General features: G+C 37.9%; 3 protein-coding genes across 5 annotated transcripts; 2 read left to right on the plus strand and 1 right to left on the minus strand.

Moving 5' to 3' along the window:
• The first annotated feature begins 301 nt into the window (after positions 1 to 301).
• LOC121649836 lies at positions 302 to 14039 on the plus strand. Its single transcript, XM_042000933.1, has 11 exons — positions 302 to 428; positions 1206 to 1351; positions 4433 to 4514; positions 4782 to 4917; positions 5729 to 5931; positions 6264 to 6400; positions 6648 to 6789; positions 7154 to 7438; positions 7539 to 8693; positions 10103 to 10887; positions 11058 to 14039. Exons 1-11 carry the CDS (start codon positions 303 to 305, stop codon positions 12082 to 12084), a joined length of 4224 nt encoding a protein of 1407 aa, XP_041856867.1. The 5' UTR covers position 302; the 3' UTR covers positions 12085 to 14039.
• A 178-nt stretch (positions 14040 to 14217) lies between these two features.
• On the minus strand, positions 14218 to 24319 carry zgc:152951 (uncharacterized protein LOC569013 homolog). Of its 3 annotated transcripts, none has more exons than XM_042000935.1 (11): positions 24030 to 24319; positions 22837 to 23076; positions 21941 to 22055; positions 19439 to 19591; positions 19127 to 19312; positions 17612 to 17685; positions 17241 to 17438; positions 16888 to 17025; positions 16719 to 16808; positions 15967 to 16110; positions 14218 to 15886 (listed from the first exon to the last, which is right to left on the minus strand). In XM_042000935.1, exons 2-11 carry the CDS (start codon positions 23074 to 23076, stop codon positions 15758 to 15760), a joined length of 1467 nt encoding a protein of 488 aa, XP_041856869.1. In that variant the 5' UTR covers positions 24030 to 24319; the 3' UTR covers positions 14218 to 15757. The 3 variants fall into 3 exon arrangements, with proteins under 3 accessions (XP_041856869.1, XP_041856868.1, XP_041856870.1); XM_042000934.1 differs by having other exon boundaries at positions 21938 to 22055; positions 24030 to 24315; XM_042000936.1 differs by lacking the exons at positions 19127 to 19312; positions 19439 to 19591 and having other exon boundaries at positions 21938 to 22055; positions 24030 to 24311.
• Positions 24320 to 24405: 86 nt separating this feature from the next.
• Positions 24406 to 26671, plus strand: c12h3orf38 (chromosome 12 C3orf38 homolog). The gene is made up of 4 exons (XM_042000938.1): positions 24406 to 24852; positions 25100 to 25275; positions 25419 to 25621; positions 25780 to 26671. Exons 1-4 carry the CDS (start codon positions 24726 to 24728, stop codon positions 26144 to 26146), a joined length of 873 nt encoding a protein of 290 aa, XP_041856872.1. The 5' UTR covers positions 24406 to 24725; the 3' UTR covers positions 26147 to 26671.
• The last annotated feature ends 864 nt before the right edge of the window (positions 26672 to 27535 follow it).

Raw genomic sequence — 27535 nt, forward strand, 5'->3', positions numbered from 1 at the left:
CAGTTCCTCTTTTATAAAGTCTTTTATGGTCTGGCTTTTGCCCAAACTGCGATCTATTTCTAACAGAGATCCCTTGGATTATTATAATAGATATCCAAGGGTAGAATATCTATTATAATATAAGGCCAAAGACACAACACTGCAAGGAAATCTTTGCATTTGTTGAAATGATTATTATACAGTGTCGAAGAAAAAAGCGCTTGATACATAGTTGCCAGGTAGGCTAAGATTTTTGCGGGGGATAGGGGACGCCATGCAAGAAACCTGGCAACCGTGTCTATGCGCTGGATACAGCAGACAGTATGGCGGACAACGAAAGTGATTTGGAAACAGACGGGCTTGAATTAGCTCTGGACACCCTGTGTCACAGATACTGCAGCAACGAGTCATCCCTGAACAGCAAGGACTACTGTTCTGAGTTTTGTGAGGTATGTTTGATAAATTTTGTGTTGCGATGCACTGATTCGGTGCCTGTTTATCGGTAACGCTATTAGCATAGCAAGCTAACAGTAGCCTTCAGACAAGCTCTATTTATCCAGTCATGTTGGCACAACCCATTAGAGGCCCAAAATAAACAGCAAACCAGGTGTTAAAAGCTTCAAACCACACTTTTGGTAGCTCAACTTAGCACCAGTGTGTTCTGCTTCAGTTTTGAACTATATAGCTCTATAGCTACTCGCTTAAGCTAAGCTAATTAACCTGATAGCATGTGATTAAACAAGGATTTAGGCATCAAGCACGTCTGTTTTGAGTTGAGATTAAGTGTGATGAAGTGTTTAGGAAACTGCATAAAGGTACTTATCAGGAGATTGATTTTTCAGCCAACACAATTAATGTTCTATTGTGTTTACCGTGCACTAGATTTCCATTCTTAAAAAAGTGGGGAAAAAGAAGGGTAAAAAAGATAATGATATAATTTATATAATGTATGTGCTTATTGTTTTGCTCTTGCTTAGTTGTTTTTGTTCAGTTTTAAAATGATCAAGATATTCTATTCCTATGAATATGAGGTAGCATCAATAGGCGCCCTTCTATAAGTTCGCACTGTATGACCACCCTTGGATATGTTTATGTGGAATCTGTAATATGGTTTGTAGTACAGTAATGTAAACGGTTACAAGACACAACATTTACAATTGCTATATACTAATAAATAGTTATAAATAAATAAAAAGTACCCTAATTTTCTTTGTTCTTTCACACAGTTGGTTGAGGAGTACACAGGGCAGTGGCACGTTCCTCTCCCTCAGCTCAAGGTGCTGCGGACTGCACTGTGCAGTTTTACCAAAGCCACTGCTCCCTTCCCAGATGACTGTCAGCACATCCAGTATGTTCTCAGCAGTCTGGCCTTGTGAGTGCTTTGTTTCTTCAATTTATTTATTTCCTTTTTTTCTTTTAATAAACAGACATACAATAGTTTCTTCTCTTATTGCACCAACCCTAACCAAAACCTATTTTACTATACTTAAACTGTTCCCATTAGGGCTATGTTTGGAACTGAGGTAACATGACTTAATTCTTTGTTTGAGATGCATATGAAATGCTCAACAGCGTAATGTTCAAAATAAAAGTTTGATAGTGAAGTGATCTACTCTTAGCAAGCAGAAATGTAAAATAACTGTAAAGGGCCTGATGGGTGGAATTTACTTACTTGAGTTTAGTTTGTGCTTAAACATCAGAGCGACACAGAACCATTAGCAAAGCTATATACCCCTTTGTCATTTTGAAATCTGCTGAACTGTGCGTTGGCTCAGTCTGTTCCACAGTTGCAAAGATCATTATACAGCAGTTGTACTGCACTCGTAGAATTGGTGCTGCATCTACCAAGTTTTGTTTTTACAAGCCATTGTAGGAATGGCACATTGGCCATCATTACATGATGTTTTTTAAATTTGGAATTAATTATTCAGAATTAAATAATTTGGAATTAAAATATTCTCCTTCGTGTTTACATGGAAATAGAAATTCCGAATTAAGGTTTACATAGAAAAACACCTTTAACCACCTTTATTCAATTCCGCTTAAGATCTGGGGGTTGGGAAGGGTTCTGATTGGGCAGGGGGCATGACCTATTTAGGTCTACCGGAAGAGAACCAAGTCTGGTCTCTGTCTCTTTTTTTTTCTTTTCTTTTGAGTACAACATGGAAGACCACATAATAAGAACCATTTTCACTCTGATGTTATAGTTTTAAAGCAGCAGCTTGACACCAGCATACTACTTCACTTTGCCCAGCTGAGGAGAAGTAGGGAGATAGAGTACTATTCATAAAGTATGTAAGTTACACTTAAAGTCGGCAGGTCCAGATGATGCAGCCTAGATGTTACTGTGATGTGAGAAAGCCGCCGGTCTGTGAAGAGTCTGATTGTGATCAGCAGTCACAGTGGTTTGTCTATAATTTGTGCCCATTTCTGGTGAAAGTTTGTAAAAGTCAGGTTACCAGGTGTAAAATGGAGACAGAGATATGAAGGGCTGTTTGAGACATTATTCAGAATTACCCTCTCACAGACACATGTGAAATTTAAGTCATTCACACATTATACTGAAACCTCTCATACATTATACTGAAATCATTCATACACTACGGTGAAACCTTTCATATATCATACTGAAATCATTCACACATTATAGTAAAACCTCTTATACACTATACTGAAATGCTCTCACATACTATACTGAAATGCTCTCACATACTATACTGAAATGCTCTCACATAATATACTGAAATGCTCTCATATACTATACTGAAATGCTCTCACGTAATATACTGAAATGCAGCTCCCTGTCTCATCCTTGACTCAGTGTTTGATAAAGGACGTTCTCAACCCTATGTTACTGTTATTTGTCAGTGTTTGAGTCAGTGTTGAAGCACAAATTTGTGGCCGGGACACAGACATTTTCAACTTGTCATCTTGTTTGCAGAAAGCATAGCAGGTGTAGATTCTGTTCAATGGCAGTGGGATTGTTTAATTCTATTGATGTGGTCATGAGTTTATGATGACCAAGTGAAGCAGCTGGCTTTTTCAATACTATACTGGCCTCAGCAGATACTATTAGAAGGGTTAGGTCTAACACGACAGCAACCGGATAACTGACAGTAGAAAGTCTAAATGAGGATACGCTAACTCGCCACCTAGCATAACTCGGCCATTAAGATATGCAGTGATGTCAAAGGAAGACCTGGACAGCACTGGACAACATACTCTTCATCTGCGTTTGGAGTATTCTCCAGGATATGCCTCACAGTGCTGTTAGGTCTTCGTTTTACAGCACTTTGTATCCCAATGGCCGAGTTATGCTAGGTGGCTAGTTAGCATGTCCGCATTCAGACTTACTACTGTCGGTTGTCCGGCTGATGTCGCGTTAACCCTTAAAAGTCTCTGCTGAGGCCAGAATAGTATTGGAGATGCCAGCTGCTTCACTGAGATTACTTCCAGGCGAATGAACAAATATTAATACATCGTAGGTCTTCACAAAACATCTGACACGATGTTCTCCAACTTCTTCTTCTTTGGTTTGTTTTGAAAATGCGCTCCTTTTTTTTTCCTACTACGTCACTTCCATTTCAACTGCAATGACTTCCTTTTTCAAGTTAAATTCTCTCTCACACACACTACTAGAATTCTTTTCCTACATATTAGTGAAATGCGATTTTTGAAATTTCACTATAGTGTGTGAATGATTTTAGTATAGTGTTTTAAGAGTATTTCAGTATAGTATATAAGAGGAGATTTCAGTATAGTATATGAGAGCATTTCAGTATAGTATGTGAGAGGAAATTTCAGTATAGTGTATAAGAGGTTTTACTATAATGTGTGAATGACTTAAATTTCACATGTGTCTGTGAGAGGGTAATTCTGAATAATGTCTCAAATGGCCCCTCATACAGAGAAGCTGGTGTGCATCCTTTCACTATATATGTCACTTTCAGCCTTACTGATCAAAAATTGTAGTGTATTTTCATTTGATTCAACAGAAATTTTATTTCACATCTGTTTTGGCACCAAGGGACTGTTGCTATGTCTTTGTCAAATACATAGCAACATGTTATGATCAGCTCTGTCTTAGATGCATTATATATATATATATATACATATATATATATGTATATGTATATATATATATGTATATGTATATATATATGTATATATGTTAGACTTAATACAAGGACAGCGGCTAATTCTTTCCCTGCTTTAATATAGATTTCTGACCAGCCCTCAAAAACACCTCATAAACTGGAAAAAGGATGAGAAAAGTTTTAATGATCTAGGTCTACAATTCAGTACAAGACAATAGTTATTCTTATATTCATTTTTAAGCTGTTATTTTCTAATATGCATAATGCATTTACAGGCACACATCTGAATCAGCTTTATTCACACTTCAAATTGTTTTAATAATTGACAGACTTGTATTTCTCCTTTTGTCTTCCAGGAGCTTCTTCGAACTGATGCTGTTTTTTAGCAAGGAGGAATTTGTGGAAGAGCCTTTAAAAGACATCCTTGACTCTTTTCAGGTGACAACACATAAGCAACCGTCCCATTAATTAGTTTTGTTATTCATACTTTACACTATCAGGTGACCCAATTGTAGCAAGTGCCTTTTAGTAAGCTCTGCTCAGTTTTAAGGTTGTTTTAACTGAAAGCCTTTGTGACCCAACCAGTTTGGTCTCACTCAAATGTTTTATCAATTAAGAAAACATCATAACATTCATGTTGCTGTTGGAAAGCTATTAAGGAGCAGGAAAGCCAAGGTAGATTTTGAAAGAGTAATTTCTTTGCAGGGGTGCCATTCTCAACTCCTGAGACACAGGAACATCTACCTTAAGCATGCGAAGCAGATCATCAAAGGAGGAGGTCCATGGGAGCATCCAGTGCTGCAAGGAATCTTAAAGGAGGCAGATTTGCCTCAAAATGAGGGTAGGTATTTATTGCTTAACATGGCACATTAAAAAAAGAACACTACATGGTCGAGTAGGCAACTTCACTCCTATAATCAGACTGACTATTGAGGAGACCCACTTGGGTTTAGTAATTTATTATGGTTTTTACAAGGTTGGACAGCAGAACGGCATAATACAAAGTGACATATAGTATCACTTCCTCTTTCACAAACCTGTTCAAGCTGGGACTGATGCTGGGACTGATGCGCCTTCGTTGTAGATCAGAGGGATTTGTGAACAGCCCGAGGCTAAATGGAAGGTCAGAGTTGACCTGCCTCTGAGGTCATTGTGCATGACACTGTGTGCTACTTATTGTTAAGTGAGAGATGGTGTGAAGGATAAATAAGATTCACATTTTATACATCTCACTACACACCAACTGGGTCCAAGTTCTGGTCACACTGCCGCTGATTCTGCAACTCTAATGGTTTGTGCAAGGACACACCGGCACAGGATGCTTGCTGGGATGTTTGGTTCATTTGTTAATGTGGAAAGGCAGCTTAGAGAGGTGCTCATTGTTGCAACTAGATGGTGAAAGGGCTTATTGCTTGTTAATTATAATCAAACCATCAATCCACACTGTTAGATTGAGCAATTTAGTCTCCACTGCTTTCTTTTAAGTTACAATTTCTTGTCTGAAAATGTGTTTTAAGATTATTTATTATTATAGTTCTCCAATAACTGGTTCCTTGTTCCCAATTTTTCTCAGGCTTTTAATAAATCATTATCTTTAACAGCATTACTGCAAATACTCCCCAAATCCTAAAACACTGTTATCTCCTTTACAGTTGAGGATTTTTTGAGTTCAGAATTGCCAATATTCTTGGAGCTGCGGGTTCGATATCTGCAAGCCTGTGAACGAATGCAGGAGGCCATGTGTCTGGCTAAAAGCTGCCTGGAAAACCAAGAGGCTGGCAAGCATCTGTACTTTCACCAGGCCTACCTGACCTGCCTCTACAAGGCCTCACTGCATGAAAACCTTCACAAAGAGGTAAGAGATGAATAACAGAACAAGTGGAGTGGAAAGAATTAGCAACATGAGGCAGTGTGCTGCTTTGTACATGTCATAATGGAGATAAATAAAAAAGGAAGCAGAAATATTGCAGTCTGTCAAGTTTTTCCAGTTCTCTGCTAATTGAATACTTGTATATAAATTAGTCCAAAAAAAAAATAAAATAAGTTTAAGTGAATAATATTTAAAGCATTAGAAAAGCAAATTCTAAAATACTTATTTAACAGGTGATGTAAAATAACTTCTGATGTCATACATGATCTGTAACCTAATTTAGTAAACTGTTGTATTTTTAATCATATCTTCTTCAGATGGCAGAAATAGACGGCCGTAATGCAGTGGAGATAATCTGCAACACAGAGAGCGTGGAAAAAGATGAGCTTTTATTGTCACTTTGTAAAGCTTTCCTCACTCGGCAGCTGCAAAATGGAGATATGTATTACATCTGGTAAGTTAGAGAATATTTAGACAATACTCAGTGTTTCTAAGATGAGGACTGCCCAGAGCATCACAATGCTTTCATTAGTTTGTCCTCTCATAATTCATACAGCTGCTATCCCTGGTTCTGGAAAACCATGCATACAGAACCACCTGTCCCTACGATTTAAAGCCACATTTCCTCCACTGTGTTTAGTCTGATGACTAATGGATGTATGCTTGATTATCTTATATTAGACTTTTTGGCCTTCTTGCAGGGACCTGGTTTTTATCTGGAGTAGGTTGCATCTCAGGGCCCATCCTTCCCGACAAGGCTTCCTGACCGAGTGCTTACAGCTGGCTTCCACTGCTACCAATGTCAGAGCCATCTTTCCCTTCATCAAGCTGGTCACCACTGAGGTGAGTCCCAGCATGACATCATACCAAACTCCATGTCAGGCTCCCCATGAAAGCATTGTGTTCATTGTTTAAAACTTCTGTATTAAACAGTTGATGAGTAGACAATCAAGTCACTTCTTTTTCCAGTAGATGTTGGATGATAGCACACTGTTTTACTTTGTCATCCTCTCTCCAGAAAAGATCATTTTTAATTTTTTATGCTTAAGCTTGTCATGTTTACACAGACAAGGCACAATTAAAATTTTACTGTTTCTCATTTTACACTTAAATATACCTGGTTAAATTTTTTTCTCGTAAGTAATTTGATTCTTGTATCCATCACATACCACCTTTTTTTCACTATTGTTTCTTTGCTTTTGATTAGTTGGGTGCCGACGGAGTCCAGGTCTGTGTGGAGCTTTGTGCCAGGGCCTTGCAGCTGTGTGATATGCAGGATGATTCTGTAGCCCAGTCCCTGGTCTGCAAGACCATTGCTTTCCTGCTGCCTCGTGATCTGGAGATCTGTCGAGCGTGTGCCCTGCTTGTCTTCTGCCAGGAACGCAGTCTGGAGGCGTACCAAACTGTCAGTCTACTTTACATGCATCCTGATCAGGAGCCACACCCCCACAGCAACCCTGTCCGGACCAACGTTCGCTTCCATATTCTGCAGGTTGGAGGAGATAAGTCAGCGTTATAGGAATGAAAGCTGTTGTGGATATGATTGCATTTTGATTTGTAACTGCTGTGTTTTATGTATTTTTATTTTCCAGATGCTGAAAGAGCGCTTGTGTTTTGACCCTGAATTTTGGAACCTTCTTACCATCAAGACTTATTGTTTAGAGTTAATGAGTGACAATGTTATGAAAGATGCTGTGCTCAGTGAAATGCAGGAGGAAGAGGAGAAGGAATACACTGAAGAGGCTTTGCCAAATAACTGCATAAATCGTTCATGTATTCTTGGTAATAATACCTGCCACTGCAATCAAGCTGCATTAGTGAAGCAAGAGGTTCCAGAAAAGCAAAGTTTAAATGGAGCAGGAAGAAAGTGTGTTGCACCAAACAATGGTCCTTTAAACAGGAGGAAATGGAGGAGAAGCCTCAGGAGGAGAACACAGGCTTTGTATGATGACGATCTTGAACTCAGTGATGATCCAGAGATCAAATACAATCTGAAATCCACCTCTCTGGGTAATAAGCCTGTGTACTCACTAAGACACAACCATACTACTGTGGAAAATTCCACCTCTGTTAGGGTTCCTCTAAACCGCAAAAGGGAATACCTGTCTAGATGTGTTAAGAGCCAAATTTTAAAAAGGAAAGGTCGAAAGAAGAGGTGGTTGCAGGGTATTCCAAGACTGGAGCAGATACAAACGGTCAAAGAGAAGAAGATCAAAATTAAAGGTAAAAAACGGGGAAGGAAGCCTTTGTCAAAACTGGAGCTCTCTTATCCAGATAATGAAATATACCTTACAGAGGAGAAAATGGACATGGAGGGCAAGGTGCATGATATGCCTTATCTAGAATCTGAACACGAAAACAAGAGTGAACAAAAAGAAAATGAACTTGAGTGTCTGAATGATCCTGTGAGGGAAAATGGAGAAAACACTAATCCTGTCTGCGGTAGCTGTTTGAGTGAAGAAAGCCAGAAGGAATCCCAAACACAGTTTGAGACCAAGCTTTCTGAAGACCAATATTGCGACCCTCAGGCAGCTGTTCCAGCCACTGAAGCCAGTCCTGAGCTTGATGGTCCACTGTTGGAGTTAGTGGGCTGTCCAGTGGAACTGTGGCACAGTTATTCCCTTAATTCCAAAAATCTTGACGACGAGAGACCACAAAGTCCAGAGTGTCAGGAATCTGATGAGGTTAATGGCAACGCAGAGGAGGAGCCCCAGCCAGAAGTGGAAACAAAAATCCCCAAAACAGAGGTCAGTTATTTGTCTTTTGTCGTACTAAAAGTCATCATAATTCAAGCCAATAATTAGAAGAGATGCACCAAAGTCGGCTCTGTTTTGGCTTCATTATGCCATGACTGCTGACCGGTTGAGCATAAATAGATCAGATGCACTTCTCGTCAAATTAGCAAGAACAGACAGAAGAAAATTGCACCAAGCTTGTTATGATAATTTATGCATGTTTACAAACAGCTAACCCAACACAGCAGCCCTTTTGCCTGCTGAAGTATGAGTTTATGGCAAGTCTTTAAAATGTATAAATATTAAAATGTTTTTTTTTTTTCTTCTTCAAGACCATAGTTGAAATGTTAGGAAGAAAATTAAAATTTTGAGATTTAAGTCTGAGTCAATGAAGCAGTTCAGCTGTAAGCTACCGTCCACACAGCACAGTATCTAAAACCATCAATACAACCGCTGACAGCATTGTTGTATGCCTTTGTAATTACTTAAGAATTAATTTGCGGTAGAGTTTTGGGATTCTTGTGTGATAAAGTCAGTCATCTGGGCTACATAGTTTCTTAATCTTGTGATACAACATAACCCGTGTATTGCTTACAGGTGTAACCACTGATACTCCTTCATTAACAGCTTAGAGGGAAAGAGGCCATTTCTTTTTGTGTTTTTTTCTATTTGAAGACTAATTTTGTGGCACAATTGCTTCACAGTAACAGTACTTATTACCATATTGTGCTTATGTGAGGAAAATCGTTCGTCTGTTGAGTTTATTGTTGACTAATTTAACTTTAATGCATAGATATGTAATGTTCAGATATGACAAGTTCTTTCTTGTTATTTTAGCCTTGTTTTCTAAGTGTTACACTTTATTCAGGACATTTTAAACTTTATGACATATAAACTATATTTTCAGCAGTGATGTTGTTCTTGACATGTGGACTTTTCTTTAAAAAAGGGGAAAAAGTACCTATTTTTTTTTTCTTCATTTGGCCCCAACACATCGCTGACAGTAAGGTAGCAGCAACCTAATTATATCAAAATGGGCAGTAGTGTAAATAACGGGAGCATTGTGGATAAAATGGTACACACATTTCAATTTCTTTGTCCAAAAAGCTTTAATGAGCTGCTGCACCTTTACTTCCTGTAACTTAATTTAATTCAGGAAAGCAATAACTTAACACTACTGCTTAATTCTCTAGTAAAGTTTAAAAAATGTTTGCAAAATATGCCAGCTTTGCTCTTAGATAATTGGGCTAAATGAAAACCTGCTGCTCATTAAAAAACCCCACTTGGTGCGTCTCAAGTAATTACTAGTTGCATACATGGCTTGTCTTTACTGAATTGTAAGCTGTTAGATGAGCAACTTCAAATGTTTTACTATTCTCTACCGAACCTCATAGAATTTCTTTTTTTGTCTTTTCATCCAGATGAAAACCAAGAGGACATGGAGGGACAGAGTAATCCGCAGTCAACAATATGCTCATTTGACACACCACTGCAAGTTCTGCCTCAAAACCTACAAGGGTTTGAATGTGATGAGGCATGCACTTTCACACCTCAAGAGCAGAAACCGAAGGTGCATACTCTGTGGAAAGCACTTTAAACAGCTTCCTTTGGCCAAAAAGCATGTTTTGGAACACATCGATGAAATGTGCAAACAGAAACCTCCTGATAAGGAGCCATGTGCAGAGGAACCCCCAGCTGCTAACGGAATAATAGATAATGTGGGAAATCAGTGCAAGGCTCAAGATGCAAGTCAGGCTTCTGTTTTAGAAGATGAAACTTCTGGACAGAAACCCAAAGCCAAGACTAAAGTGTCAAGCCTCAACAGGGAAGAGCGCATCATCAGGAATGTTCGCACCCTCCTGAAAAAGACAGCCGCAATTTACAAAAAATCAAAAAACTCCGACACAAATGTATTCAAGCAGATGGATTTCAAGGATGAGCAAGTGGTTATTGCAGATGACCTGGTGATCATTAAAGATTTACCTTTGATAAAGATGGAGGGAGAGGGGGAGGAGACAGCAGCAGAAGAAAATGGCTGCAGCGTGGACATAAAGTACCACCTGTGTCCATCAGAGTCCTGTGATAGAGTGTTTTTGAGGATCAGCTCCACACTTACAAAGCACGCTATCAAATGCCACTGTGATGAAGATAAGGTGCTGGAGAAGACTTTTGTTTGGACCAAACGCAAGTGCAGCTACTGCTTCAGGTAAGACAAAGTACATGAAGTACATGAAAGAAAAAGTTTTTCTGTTCTGTAAATGCCAAATACAAAGAAAAGCATCTTAATTTGACCCTTATTTTCAAACATTTAAAATAAATTACCTTAATTTTCATTTTGATCTGAAGACCTTTTCTGAATGCTCTTTCCTCCAACAGACAGCTACAGTTTCTTCAGCATTATAAGGACCACATGAAGCTCCACAACAATCCGCTCTCACACTTCTGTCAACATCTGGACTGTAAAGAGCGCTTCTCAACACAGCAGGAGTTAAGGGACCATATCAATATCCACCAGCCTTTCAGACCTCAGTGTCCATTTACAGATTGTGAGAAGCTTTTCACAAGTTATCAGGGTCTCTTTGACCACGAATGGAGGCACTATGTCCCTGTACCCCAAAAAGAGGAGCCGGAGTCGGCATCCAGCAAACAGGAACAGCCAAGCGCTGAAGCTCCTTGGAAGCAGAGGGTAAAAGTTGAGGAGCTTTGGCTGCAGGGTAAAAAAGTGCAGAGGGAAAGTGAAGATGAAGCGTGTGAAACAAGAACCTCAAACATTAGTCAGACTCTGCCTACATCTGATGATTGTTTAGTGAAAACTGTCAGTAATGACCACACGGAAGATAGTAAGCCCACCATCAATGGATATGAGGACGTGACCAAAAAGGTGATGGAGGAGTTGATGGCCATTTCCCATGCTGTTCCAGCTGCAACCACTCCCAGTAAGAAAGGTCGGAAAAAAAATGACGATGACATCAATGTCCGAGATCTTGAGGAGCTGTCCACTCTGGCTGAGGGATTCCAGAAGAATATAGGAGAGCCGCACATCACAGAGCACAAAACCTTCAAACCCGAAGATCCCTCCTATGCACCCTTCGTTAAAACCCCCTTCGTCCGGCCGCCGCCTTCCACTTATCTAGACGAGTCCTTACTCTCAATGCGCAAAAGGAGATCTACGGATCCTTCTGAGGGACCTCCCAAGAAATATGCTTATTACACTAATAAGAAAAAGAAAGAGTCCACCGGAGTAAAGGAACAAAAAGGAGATGCTGTGGCACCAGAGCAGAAGATCAGACATCGATGTGACAAATGTCTTTCCTCCTTCAGCAGCTTAGCAGAATTACAGAAACATCAAGCCCTGAACACCTGCTCTTCACTCTTTGGCTTTGATTCAGACGACGAAAATTAGTTTTTCCTATCAATTCATCAATTGAGCCATAACCAAAAAAAACGTGTAATGGTTTAAAACAAGGAACCGCTGGTAATCTTTGTATGAAAAAACAAGCTGCCACTCAAACAATGTGTTCTTTGCTACACTTTATTCATAGTTGGTTAAAATACTAATTTATTACAGACAGCTGTGCCAAAAAATGTAATTAGTTAATTAATTGATAGTACTTTTAAAAGCAACATCTGATACTTCAGTATTTGTTAATAGATTTCTTTTTATTAACATGGTATAATTTTACCTTTGACTTCATTTCAGGTTACTTTGTAGTATTTAGTAAACAGTTGACTTTAAGGATCTAGCACTGTATACAGTGGCTTGCAAAAATATTCATGATTTTATGTTTCAACTTCTAATGAAAATAAATTCTGTGGTTATTTTATATATATTTTTTCATAGCCAGTTGTATGTATTTGATTTGTAGTCATCAGTAACCTCATGGTGGCACTTATTGATAATGTCTCTTGATAAGTGGCATTGTGGACTGTGGGGCCTTATAAATCTCAGAATAGGTGTATAATTTAAATATCGTGATCATGTGACATATGGACTGCAAATAGGTAGGCCATATTTTAGAAATATTGCGGTACTTGTGTAGCACTGGAGATAATAGCACTGGCTTTATAATGTCCATTTACATGAATGTATATGCATACAGTTTTTTTCATTTCACCACCAATTTGGACATTTTTTTGTCGATTTATTTTACATAAATACATTTTGCAAGCCACTGTAGTCATTTATAATACTCTGTTGCCAAAGCTTTAGGGTTGCAGAGGCTGTTCAGCTGTACTCAGAGGCACTTCTTCCACATTTGGCCATTTCAGCTATATCTGAAATATTCCGTTTAAACTAACCAGGCTGTTATGGATTTTACATACATCTTCAGCAGTGTTCAGACAGCTTAAATTCTTTTTGCTCAACAAAGTCTTCCAAATAATTGATGCACCACTTCGGTATTAGATAGGAACATTTTAGAAGTGCTTGATGGATGTCTGATGTGTCCTTAAATTGCTGTACAGCTAAAAAAATTATTTTTATTGTGAAAATCTTCCTGTTCTTTGCCACACATAGCAAACATAAAAACAAGGTGTTTGAGTAAAATGTGTGGGCTGCAGTTTCTGTAGTTTGGCAGAAGTGGTTTTGCTTTTCAATTAGTCTTTTGATCAAAGAATGATAATAACTCAGTCTCTTGATAGATCTGTGACCAAATTATGTGAAAGATGCAAATCTGCTCTCAGTGTTTAATTCTCTGTACAGCATATGAATTATTCACTTTTATATGTGCCAATACTGAAACAATGTTAGACTGTGGAGATAAACAAAAATTGGTCACAGTATCAACTTGTATTGAATTTTAAAGTTGATAATTTTCAGTTTCTTGACTGTAAATACTTTTAAGATGCTTGATCAATTTTTGATCTTTTTACTGTAATGTTTTTATAGGATTGTGCTTTAATCTGTTTATTTATATGTACAGATGTTAATAGATTGGTTTTGTAAAGGGTAATAAGTACCCACTTATTTTTCTTAAAGAAAAAAGTTATTACACTTGTTTGAATAAACAATAACCAAGAAGTCTCCTTATTAAGGCTACATCTGCTGTGACTTGTAAATGGGTCAAAAAGTTGTGCATGATGCAAGAGTTACATAACTTTAGATTCCAAATTCAGGACATGTTTCTACTAGTTCAGGGGGTTTATTTAGTTTGGATTTTGTAGCTTTAGATATTTACAAGTAAGAAAAACTAACTGGGAAAATCGTAAAACCAAAAGTGGTCTCTTTAAAGCAAGTTTCATGTAATGAAACACAAAAGAAGGAGACTTAATACATGTAGTTCAGCATTGCATATTTACTGTTCAACATATTGCTTCATTAGACTCAGGAACAATATAACAATTTTATTTAAACTACTTGTTTAAAAAAGTTTTTGCATCACATTTTTTAGGTACAGAGAAAATCAACATAAGCAAATACAGTTTTTGCTCTGTTCACTTAAATTATTTCTAATGTAATGTAAACACATGCCTCCAAAATGATTCTGTCTTCAGTTTAGTTATAACGGATTCCATTAATAATGCATTTGTCCTATGCTCTGATATCAGGTCAAAATGACACTTTAATGGTCCAATTAGCTCTTATGGCTAAGCTTACAGGCTGTGAGCAAAGCAGTGAGACAGGCAGCCCTGCAAGAGGCCATCATTCAGGACTATTCAGGACTAGAGTTTTCTACTAACCCATGCAGCAGTGGCATTCCAGCTCTGACACGTACTGATGCAACTGTTTGCTTTAGTGCTGCTTGCAGATTAAAGAAATACTACACATGAAAAACATGATAATATGTTGTGTAAAGACAAACGCTTTCACATCGGCCTGAAAATTTTAAGACAAGAAAACATGCAGCATTGATGACATTAAATAACCTGGACACACATTTTTCATTGACCTGAGAAAATAATGAGAACAGATTATAAATAAACTCATGCTGGCCATCACAGGATAAATTAACCATGATATATTTAGCTAAAGTAATTTAAGGCAAGGTAAATTCAGCTTTGCAGAATTGTTTGGGTGGAAAAAAAAAACATTAAAATTGCATTAAATTAACGACCAGCCAATTGGGCCATTTTCTCTTTTTTTTTTTTAATAATTAGATTGAGAATGTTTTCATTTTAGCAGACATGCTGGGATAAATTGCTGGAAAAATGTAGCTCAATATTCACAAACAGACCAAAAATTAACAATTGTATTTCTGGGAGAAAACAAACAAACAAACAAACAAAAAAAAGAAACAACACATACAAATATATCTCAGTAGTATTCAAAGTTGGCAATAAACATGCAAAGTGTCAGTGTCAGAATAAGTATTTTTTTTATATATATATAAATGTAACTGTGCTAAAAACACAGTGGTAGCACTTCACTCCAAATTCTAATGGAAGACTTGGATCAGAAAGGTGGTGGGTTAAGTATAAAGAGAAGAAGAATAGAATCACTTTTGGGCTCAGATTAAAAAAAAAAAAAAAATCACACAAATGTGGATTATTAATGCTCAGAAAAGCAAATGTTTTTACAAAAGTAGTCTGTGGCCACATGCTGAGTTTTAGATTAATACCCATTTTAAGTCTCATACTACATCAATAAAAAGGTTTAAAACTGGAAAAAGCTGTTTCTATTCCTCTTCCTTTCTTTTGACATTGCTGAAATGATAGACCTGATTCTGCAGAATCCTCGATCGGCTACACAAGAAAAAGTGGGTTTGTAAGTTCAAAGGTATTGATATGGCTTGTCAAGGTAGCATTTGCTTTGATTAAATGTACCACAAGATAAAGCAGACCAATGTTGACCTGGACTGAGAGCATAGCAGTAGTCTTTTACTCCTGAGCTGTGGGCAGATGGAGTACAGAGCCCATAAGGATTGAAGTTTTAAAATAAAAAAATAAAAAAAAACGTGTATTTTGAGCTATCCGTTAAGCTGCTTGAGTACAAATTGTGCAAATTGTTCTGTGTTGTTATGGTCATCACCCCATAAAAGGTACAGTAATATCCAACTAATTTTTTATGATTTCCATGATGGAGCTTTCATAGAAGAAAGTGAAGAGATGTAAAGAAATTGCAGACTGTGCTAGCATGCTCAGCGGTAGCTGTTAGAGCTCCAGTCGTAAGGGAGGAAGCTGACTTTGGTCTTCCCAGCAGAAAGGATGCCCTGCAGGCTCGTCTTCTTAGGGGACTCCCCCATATGCTCCAGCACCCATTTCAGCAGCTGTGACAGAAGGTAGAAAAATATTTTTGCCACTAGTAAAAATATTTAACCAAAAATATGTAGATTCTGTGCCAAACTACCTTCTCATCTGTGCCTCCAAAGTCGGCCTTGTACCACTTAAATATCTGGCTGAGTCTTACTTCCCCTTTCCCAGAATCAACCACACAGCCATCGTCGTTCTCCAAGAAGGCCTCAGCTGCTGTACGGAGCTGGCTGTCAATATCCTGAAGGAGGAAATCAGTAATGATTTTTTTTTTATACCAATTTTAATCCCACTATTACCCCAGATGTTGCACAACATGTTAATCTAGACCACTGCATGCTAGATTCTACCAAACTCCGTCCGATCCACAGAGTCCTTATCAACTTTTAAGAGCAAGCTCAAGACTCAGTTGTTTAAGGAGCATTTCCACACTTAGCTTAACTCTTCTACTCAACAGAGTGAGTTAGAAAGATTTGTCCAGCTCTTTGGCTCAACCAAGTACTGAAGAAGCTGTGTGCACTTATGCCCAAGATGATACTGTTTGATGAAATCGTGATGTTTGTATTTAAACAAAATTACTTAAAAAAAACTAAAAGAAAAAATTATATGCACTGCCTCTAGCACTACATGACAGCACCTGGGTCCAACTGGACTCAAAGTAGTCTGACTACCACATAACTATGATGTCCCATCCTGTTTGAATTCATGCTTGTGTTGTTCTTACTCTCAAATGTAAGTCGCTTTGGATAAAAGCGTCTGCTAAATGACTGTAGAATAGAATAGATTCTCTTTACTTATGACTAATTACACAATATAAAAAAGACAACACAAGAAGTGACGTTTACGTACCTGTGGGGTGTATGTTTTAATAGGTGGGCAGCCCTTTGCACCACAGTTCAAGGCAAAGTGAATGAGGGGCTCGGCATCTGGAAGAGCCACCTTGTGGACAGTAAAAGAAGGACAACATTTAGTTACTCTGCACGGAGTGAAATGTTAACTGAACGTTACGTTTCGACACCTGAAGCCGTGGGTCTGTTTTGGAGAAGGGTCTTCGTAGCTGTGCGACACCTTTTCTGTTCCCTCTTAGGATGCCGTTCTCAATGTCCTGTAACGTGAAAACTTCTCCTCCAATTAGGTAGCTCACGTAATTGAAGAACTAAAAACCATGAAACAGAAACAATTTGTTTTTCATGTCGTTCTTGCATGTTTATTAGCATTAAATGTAAAAATTAATTAATTAATGTAAAACTAATTGAAGAAAAATATCACTAGTAGTTCAATCAAATTCAGCTTTATATTATGTATGAAGGTAAAATAATGGGAAGTTAAAATTTATGTGTGAGAGAGGCTACGATAGCTGTGAGATCCTACCCTGTATCTCTGCCACATGTTGGTGGGGGCCCCCAAGCGTAGGTACCCATGGATTACTAAGGCATTGTAGATGTTAATGAAGAAGGCCAGTTTCTCCTCCCGGCTCAGAGACAGCAGCTCCACCCTCTGCAGCTGAATGGCCAGCTCACAATAATGCTCAAATGCAGGGTTCAGAGACATGCCCTTGTAGTCCACAGACTGTGGGAGGAAGGGCAAAACACATTTTTTTACTTAAATGCAACAGCAGAATCAAATAATCTTATTTGAATCAATCATGAATAATAAAAGGCTTCAAAAGAAGAAAACACAAAAGATAAATTGATGATAAATTTGCTCTGCTTATGAAAGTGAAGTATCACTGAGGACGTTACCTTGCCATCGGCAGAGAGATGCTCCGAGAACAATTTCAGGATCATCTCTCGTAAAAGCAAAGAGAGCGCAGCAGCTGGGAGAGAGAAAGCAAGAAGAAGAGACATGGTTCATGTCTGACATTTGCTAAATCTGAAAACACAAGCTTCCAAAAAAATAACTAAATGTCTTCCTATAAGAACTATGAACCAAAACTCTGTACAACTGGTTCCTTCCTTTTCTTATTCATCCAATCGTCTTTAAACTTGGTAGGTGTGTTGTTGGCGACCTAAGAGTGTAGAGTAAATTTTTAGTGATCTTGTATTCTATGACAATATCACATTAGTGTCCTCAAAGGCCCTTTTGGCTACTTTTAACCTGAGCCTAAGTAGTTCTTTTTGCTAGGTAGCATTAAAAAAAGAATCAATGCTATCATTATACACTACTGCATATCTTTTAGAGAGACATGATCCAAGTATCCAACATGAGCATGAGGCGCTGATAAATCTTTAAACATTTACCATGAATGGGACAAATGGGTTAAGTACATTCTTGAAGTAGCTGAGGTCATGAATAACAGCATACAAACTACCAGTGAGATCTGGTTTATTTAGGTGTGGCACAAATTAGATCAGAATTAGAAAACATTACTTATAAAAAAAGAGAATTGATGATAAAAGGAAGAAAACGGTAACCAAAAGGACAAATATAAACCACACGATTTTAATCTTTTTGGTGTTATAGAGCTTGGAACGGTGTTAGTTTTAATAAAGTCATGTCCAACATAAACACAGCATCACAACGCCCATCACCACCACTGATTAAAAAAAAAACAAAAAGAAAAAAACGTTATTAAAGCCAAAAAAGTATTAATTTGTCAAGAAACACCAAACATGTAGCAAAGCAGAAGAGGGTTTTTTAAACTGGGGTTCAATGATATTCTGTTTGTGGTCTTTCATTTCTGACCAATTTCATGCCAGTGATGTGGGGCCTTTAATTAATTGGCTATGTAAATGACTTTTATAAAGTATACGAGGTTATCAGATAAATTTCACCTTAGTTAATTGAATTTGGTCGTAAGCTTCTTCTGAATCTTTCAGCTGGGCCTCGATCTGCTAATGGAATTTGCTCAGTACACCTCATCAACAAAAGAAGGCCATGAATTTAAGTTCAAAGCTTTATTAAAAGAAAAAAAACAATAGTAAGCAGTCACTGAGTTAAACATTTTATTTTCTAGTCTTTTCAACTACTGCAGGACTTTTGAAGAACAAGATATAACTTGGCCCTGCTTTGTCAAAGTCATCATCCAGAAAAAAGTCAAAAAAGGATTTTTTTCCCCACATTTTAGAGTAATTATGTATACCATCAACCCCTACTTCAGATTTTAATATCCCAGACTTTTTAAATGAACCCAAAAGGACCCAACACCAAGCTAGCAGCCAATAAAGGACAGGGATTAAAGAGCGCTGAAGGACATTGCTCAGCCGAACTGGGAAGGGATAAGCACTTGCCCCAAGCCTGGTCCACTCTTGACCTACCCTGTAAGGGACTGCAGGCTGCAGTCTGTCCTGCGTTGAGGGCTGAATGAGGATCATCCTCCAGCAGCCTGAACAGTGTGTCCATTCCTTCGACAAAACTGCCATCCTTCTGCCCACATCTGTGCACACTGACCATGTACATCTTCTGCAACAATGCCTGGCATGTATTACAGGCCACATCCCCGGCTAGCACACACACACACGGCCACAGTCACGAGCTGACAGAGCTGGATTTGATTATGTGTTATATGGACTTGCATAGTCCAGTGTGTTCACAACTCGCATGAGAAAAGTATCACAGCCTTTACTTACCCATGCCCTTCTCTTTTTGCAGCCAGTCAACCAGCTGATTGCCTGTGAAGCTCTTTTTGTATAAAGCCAGTCCCCTCCTATGACTGCCAATCACACCGCCATGCTTGAGGTCCTTTACCAGGTCTGCCAACTCATCTCTCTCACACCTAAACTCTGTTTGGGAAAGAATCATCCCAAGCCATGTACAAACACAGAAATACAAACGTTCAAACCCACGCATGAGAACGAATATGGCCAACTATGCAGTCCAGCATAACAAACACGGCTTGCTGCTGCAAAGAGCTCTGAATTAAGGTCAGGTCATGGCTTCTTTCACTCAAACGGTTTTACAACTTCTTGTTTCTAGCTTCTCAACAGTCCTGGGTGTTCATATTTTGATTTCATTATACATCAAACGTTTTAATTTGGAGAAAGGTCTGGTCTGCAGGCAGCCTAGCCAAGCACCTAGACAAACAAACAAATCAGTTAGGAGGAAAATATAGAAAATAAATATTTAAAAAATATATAATGAGCTGGTTGTATAAGTGTGGATACCCTTAAACTATTACTTTGTTGAAGCACCATTGATTTTTAAGATTAACTAAATTATGGAGTCGGACTGTTTTCCATCAGTTCTTCAGGATTTTAGGGCAGGTCTGAAAACCACAAATCTATGACACGGGGTGGTTTGTGTACAAAAAGGTGAGGTGACCCCACCTCTAATACTTAAATGTTTTAATTAAGTCGACTATGCTGTATTCGCCCAAGACCAACAACTAGCAAACTAACTAGCACGCAACATCTCTTCAGACCTGGAAACACACCAGCGGAGTCAGCGAGTTGGAGACCAAGGAGAGAACCACATTCACCATCTCCTTCCTTATGTACCTGGTACTTTTACTGCAGCAAACTGACTGCAGGGATGCACCACTACACTGCTGTTTCTCTGCTGAGACGTTCCCACCAAATTTAACATTAATCCTGTTGGCTGCCTACATAATTCTCAGCTGGAAGGAGAACAAAATATTTAATATCTGGAACATACACATAAGATTTCAGATTTCAATTTACTTCTATCAGAATAAACTTCACTCTATTTGCCCCACGGGTTTCATTTGAGCTGATCTGTCAAACAAGGTGTTGTGCTGATCTGTCACATTGTTTGGGAACAGAGATCAATGCTCCTGATTTAATTTACCTTATGCCTGTTTTAATCATTCATGTTTGGGTAAGAGATTAACAACACATTTGTCTGTAATGCGACAAACTAAGAACATAGTTTTATTTCTGCTAACTCTGCTACACATCAAACTGATAGTTACTGGGCATATTATTATTATAATTTACTAATTAATAGTCTCCATCTGAATGTATGACCAGGGTAGAACTAGATTAGATTCAAATTAACCAGATCCTATTTTTCCACTTTATTTAATACTGATGTAACAGGAGATGATTCACTAACAACACTTGAATATGAAAGAGAAGAATGTAAATGGCTAAAATGAAGACATTTATAGGAGAAGTCCACTGAGATTTACTAATCAATATCAGTCCTTTCACATGAGAATTAAAATGAATTAGAAAGTAAACTTGCTTTTTTACTCAGCCTTGGCTGAAGGATGTTGAAAATACAATATCTATATATCTCAGTCCAAAGTCTAAACAAAGCAAGTGACTAATGGCCTGACACCTTGAAGCTCTTCAGTGCATTAACACCAGGCCATAGTGAGGTATAGTGTGTCTTTGCTGAAATAATATCCAATGCAGCACCATAAAAAGCTGACTGTGATAACTATGTGATAATGAAGCAATTATCACACTGAATCTAACACTAAATTCAAATGATATTTTTCCTCTAAGATTTGAGCATGTGCCTCAGTGAGCATGCCATTTACACTGCAGAGTGCTTAATAATCACATATAATGAGACACTGTGGGGCAGCCTGGTGTTGCTCGGCAGAGGATCAAGTTCCCATATCAGCTGTCTTTGCTGGCTTTTGCAACTGGAGATGAGTGTGAACTCATGTATGTATACACACACACACACACACACACACACACACACACACACACACACACACACACCTGCTGTTACCTAAACAGACGAATATACCACATCTGCCAGCACTATTTCATAACCACTCATTGTTTTTGGCTCGTTTTCGAACAAAGATGACTCTGCAAAAACCATCCGGGCTGAAGTTGTCGGGTCTTTCTTTTCTTGCAACTTTGCTTACTGCTATCACTTAATTTGAGCAAAAAACTTTGAATTTTAGGGATGTTTTCCCTTCATCCTGGTTTTCCTCACCATTTAGAAACATGTGCCAGAGCAGATCAAACACATCTTACACAGATCTTGCTCCTTAAGCAATTCTTAACATTTGGAAGTAACAGAAAGTAATTTACAATAATGTTTCAAATGAAGTTCCATTGCAATTTGTTTCTGTTAAACTACGTCAGTTAGGCCAAACATAGTGATTAACAGAAGGTAAAACCTGCAAACATAGAAAAGCTCACCACCGTCATTCTCCCCAGCTCCATCTTCTGATGGATTCTTCTCTGGTAACGGTGGGGTATCTGCTGGAAGAAGCTCCTCTTTAACCAGCTTCACCAATCTTTGAAGCTCTTCAGGAGCCTGAGAATATTAAACACATCAGCAAATTATACAACTTGGACTTTTTGTAGTTTATTCTTTAAATATAATTCAGAACAGCATCACACAGAATTCTATTTTATTTGTTTATTTTGACAGTTTTCCTCCTGAGATCCTGCCTGCACGTGCAAGGACATTAAATTTTTACTTTCCTTCACCATATGTTTCATTCTGCGTGACTTAAACCTGTTGTCCCTGAAATTGGACCTTCTTTGCTTCCACCTAGTGGTTGCATTTATCACCATGTACTAATCTGTCAAGCCACAAGAGGGCGCTCAAGTCAGTGAAGCCCTAAAAAAATGTAAACGATAACAGTGTTTGTGCTAAAATGTGTTTATTCATAGAACATAATGTCTATAGTTCCATGTGGCATGCATATTTAAAAAATATGTATAGTCATAACTTTCCAAGACAAAGTTAAATGTAATGTATGATGGTGTCTCAGATCATTTTGGTGTAATAGTGATGATGTAGTTCAAGAAGATGAACCATAAAAAAACAACTTAAAAAATATATCCTCAAAAAAAAAAAAAAAAAAAATATATATATATATATATATATATATATCATCAAGTCAAACTGTGACACTGTGGCTTAGTGGAGAGCCAAACCTAAAATCCAACAATTGCAAAAATAAAAAAGGGCAAATATCCAAATAATATCCAAATACATTAAGCGTAAAAATACAAACTCATACATCAGAGAGTCTAAAGGGTGCTTGCTGATCACAAATAAATCTGATATCATTAGGCGTCCTTCTCACCAGTTTCTGCAGGTCATCATTACCCCCAACATGAACGTTGTTAAAGAAGATCTGAGGTACTGTACTGCATCCCGTCAGCTCCTTCAACTTCGCCCTCAGCTCCGAATGACTGCCAATATCTATGTCACAAACTGGTACTTCCAATTGCCTGAGAGTGGCTTTAGCCTGGACACAGTGAGGGCAGCCCTGGATGGAATACACTGTCACCCGGCCAAGAGGACTGCTCTCAAACTCCCCCATCTGCAGCAATAACAAATACACATGCATACAAGTTACACAAGAACAGCTCATCCCCAGAATTCCTTTTTTACCCCTCCTCGGATAGCAACCAATCAGTAGCAGTAAGCTCCCTATTGAAAATACAGCTAGGTTCATTTTAAACATAAAGCATATTGTACATGCACTTAGAAAGAAGCACTTGTCAACGGCTCGATTTAGATCAAAGTTAGAAAAAGTGAATTACTACATATCTTCTTCTGTTCTCAGTAATTCACCATTGATGTCCTTATTTACTGAGTTTAAGAAACTATTTTCAATATGGGAAGTTTCCTCTATTCTTTATTTCTGAAGGTTTCCTTGTGTTGACAGCAAGTCAGTCAGTAAGGTGAAGTTGTGAAAAAGACAGATTTCGAATGAAGTTAAGCAACTAAAAAGTTTCTCATTCATTCTTGCATAACTTAGACTGGTCTGTCATCACTGGCATATAATTAACAAGTGCCAGATAAAACTACTCATAGTATTCACCCAAGTTTGTAAACACGGGTCAATGTCCAAGGTTTTGGCTTTTTTATTATAAACCTGGGGGGAAAACATAATTATAACAGCCAACGAATGAATAATGAATTAGACATCACACATATCAGTGCTAGAGAAAGCTTACAAATGATTAAATAAATATCATGTTGTATAATAAATGTTCAAATATTTCACGAATAAGAAAATTCGAGAAAATTAAGTTAAATTCGAGGTATATGAAAGGAACTTTTTTGCATGGTAGAAAGTAATTTCGTTTAAACAATGCCTTTTATTTGGTTACTCTTAATGGGCATTAGTTTCAGCTTTAGAAAGTAACAAGATTTATTCACTTAAAATAACTGATATTTCAGCTCACTACTGTATTCAAAAATTGCCATAGCCATAACCATTGGCGACATTTATAATACGCCGAGGATTATCAGCGATGCTTACAGTACCTGTAAGGATTTAGCTCCTCTCCTTGACACAGTAGTATAATGTGAAATTGCAGAATCGATCTTCTTTGCCACTTATGCTATAAAGCAAGTTGATGTAAAGCCAGCCAAGAAGCGATGAATACAGTAGCTGCGCTGACAGTTCATCGCCACTGCGCAGGCTAGCTCTCAGCTACAGTTATGCTAGGAGATTATGCTATTGGTGCCTTCAGGTACGTCTCGTAAACTTAGAATTCATATGATCTTCACTGTAAATTCCAAAACCAAACGCTTGTGCGTTGTATAAATATCTCAATTGTCATCAAAACATTAAAAAAAACTACCTGATGATATACCTTACCAATTTCTCTTGACAAAGACAATAACAACACAAAAACAACAAAAGTTCTTTCGTGCTGCTTTCGCTTGAACTCGGAGTACAAACACATACAAATTGACGCCCAGCTTTATGCTGAAAGAACAATGAGCATGGTTGACCACCGAAAAGTCCTTTTGTTTTTTATGGCAGCATGAACACTGACAACAACTTATTTGGGAGCAAGGCGAATAAATGTTAGAGTAATTACAATTTTGAAACATGGGACTAGTACCACAGCAGCTGTAGCTTTGACAGGGATTGTAAGTACTGACATTTGTTTCCGTACGGACGGATTTTTGGTCGGACACTATCTAAAGCATTCAAATGTATGTTTTGCAAATATGTCAGGATTATCGGAAAAAGAGCGGCTTGGATTGAAAAAGATATTGGGCTTTATGACTACAGGCGACTTGATATCACTTAGTAACACAGTGACAAATAAAATGATAGTTGTGGAAAACGTTGCAGGTAAGCTTTCAGTTTGTACGAGACAGCAAGAAGAGGTAAGCTAAGACTGCACACCAACATTATGTCAGACTGAATGTTTTCATTCATAAAGTATTAGTTACATATTACAATAAAAATAGTTAATTATGTCATTTTTCATTAGCAAACAGATTATATACAAAAAGAAAGAGAAAAAGGAATTTATGGTATTAATTCATGTATAGTACAGTAGTTCATTTGTCTTCCACTTCATATTCTGTCAATGCAGAGGCCGTGGAAACGATTCTCTCATTTTCTAAAAATGCTGAAGAGCTCCTTAGAAGAAAAAAAGTTCAACGTGACCTAATATTCAAGTACTTGGCTAAAGAAGGGGTGACGATGTCCCCTAACAGCGAGAAACACCAGCTGATTAAGAGGACACTGGAGCTCTGGTCGTCAGCGAAGGTAGGAGACAGAAAGTCACGTGCGCTTAACCTGTTACCATTACGTAATAACGAGGAAAATGATTATTTTGTTTTTAATTTACTCTTTAATATTTTATATGTACAACATGGCAGTGTTTGACAGTAATCTGTCACTCTTTTAAGGCGAATGACAATGTACCACAACAGCCTACAGCATCCAATTCAAGAGATATCAAGGAAGGATTTGATCCACTAGTCCTGGGTCAACAGTTCTGCCAGTGGTTCTTTCAGCTCTTAAACAGTCAGAACCCTTCTCTGGGCCAGCAGCCTCAAGAATGGGGACCACAGCATTTTTGGCCAGATGTGAGACTACAACTTGCCGCCAGGTGAGAATACCAAAACATCAGGAGCAAAATATAATTTAATTAACCTGTTAGTTTGTGTTCGTAATAGTTCTTGATTTTGAGCAAGAGTTTCATTTTTACAGATTGGTCTGAGAATAAAGTCACCCCATGCAAACTCAAATGTAATGCTTCTTTCTCAGAGCTGCCATTGAACAAACAGATGAGCTTCTGGGTGCTGAAATGGTCAGTCTTCGCCTCTTGGCTCTAACTAGTGCAGAGCGTCTCTTCTTCTGTCCCAACCTGGAGCCTCATGGCCTCAAGGCCCTGGCCTCCCCCCATGGCCTGGTATTGGTGGGTGTGGCCGGGACTATCCACAGAGATTCTGCCTGTCTTGGCATCTTTGAGCAAATATTTGGCCTTATCCGTTCACCGCTGGACAAGAACAGCTGGAAGATAAAGTTTATCAACCTGAAGATCAAAGGACAGGATCCTCTGGCTGGGATGGAGGGGACAGCACCTGCTCTAAGCTACACCTCCAGTGAATTGCAGCGTCTTTGCAGTTCATGACAAGCAAAGCACAGGCATTTTCTTTCATACTATTTATTGTTGCTTTACTGATTGAACATGCTTTCTTTTACATTTCATTTATCTAAATGGCCTAAAAGCATTACAGTGGCAACATTACATTTCATCTGACAACCTTTTAGGCACAAGTCCACCTGTCTTATTGTCTCTTAAACAGTCATATTATGGTATATGGGTGAGAAAGCACTACTGAATTTCAGCTTACATGCTGGATCATTTGTGCAACTTGGCTGCATGGCAAAATTAAAAATAGGTTCCTCTGGGTTTTTCTCAGGTTTTTACAAAATTACATTTATGTTGCTTCTTGTCCTGGAAACTTTTCAGGAATGCCTTAAATTTACTGCAAAGTATTTTGTACTTTGGCAGCCTGTGCCTTATACAAGATGGGATATGGATATGCGTTTGTAAATATGTAATATAAGGAAAGATGTGTACATTTTACTGTAATTTCAAGTAGGTATTGCAAATTATAAACCAAATACTGCCCTTGTCTGACAATAAAGTCAAATAAAAAAGTTTTAATATAGTTAACGTGTCCTGTGCTTTTTCAAGGTGATTAAAAGTTATCCAAAATTGTTAATTGTTAGGAGGTGTATTTTTAGTACTCTCACAAACAGACAAACCAGAGTGAGTTTACTTGTGATAAGGTCTGTGGTGTGTATCATATATAGGCACATGTTTATTAAAATATCTAAAATGATATTCTATCTGGCACTGCAGTTTTAAGCCATATGTTTCTTTACTCGTGTACTCTTCATAAAATGAGACAATTATATTTTCTCATAAATGACACAGTCACTAATGACTGTTTTCTCTGCTTTCCTATCTAAGTCATGAAACCAGTAATACACAAGAGGATGACAAAATGGGGATTAATAAAGCATACTTAAGAAAATTTTTTAAAAAGTAATTAAGATGAGTAAACTGAGCATGACTGCTTAAAATCCAAATCTAAAAACCTCTGCACCCTCAGTTAAAATCAACAAATGTGACATTTTATCACTTTGTCTGTTCATCATAGCTTTTAAGTACTGCCCTGATTCTTCCTGACATTCAGTGTGCACATAACAAATTACGTTCCATCTTTTTTAAATCTTTGGTGCCCTGAGGTTTGGCTGGGAATTTTTTGGGGTGTTTGAACAGCAGTTTTTACTTTTGATGATTACTAAATTAATACAATAGCCTAAAAATGGAGAAGCTGTATTTATTTTATAATCTCATGTAGCTTAGAAAATACTTAAGAATATTTTATGAGAGTAGTTGTTTCTCGAATTTTGTAGAACTGGCATTTATGTAAATAAATATGAGGACAGAAAGGTGAGTGTTAGCAGGCAGCAGGTAACATTGTATTTAATTCCTCAGGGCTTTTTT

This window comes from Melanotaenia boesemani, chromosome 12 (assembly GCF_017639745.1).
Source record: "Melanotaenia boesemani isolate fMelBoe1 chromosome 12, fMelBoe1.pri, whole genome shotgun sequence".
NCBI classification, from domain to species: domain Eukaryota; kingdom Metazoa; phylum Chordata; class Actinopteri; order Atheriniformes; family Melanotaeniidae; genus Melanotaenia; species Melanotaenia boesemani.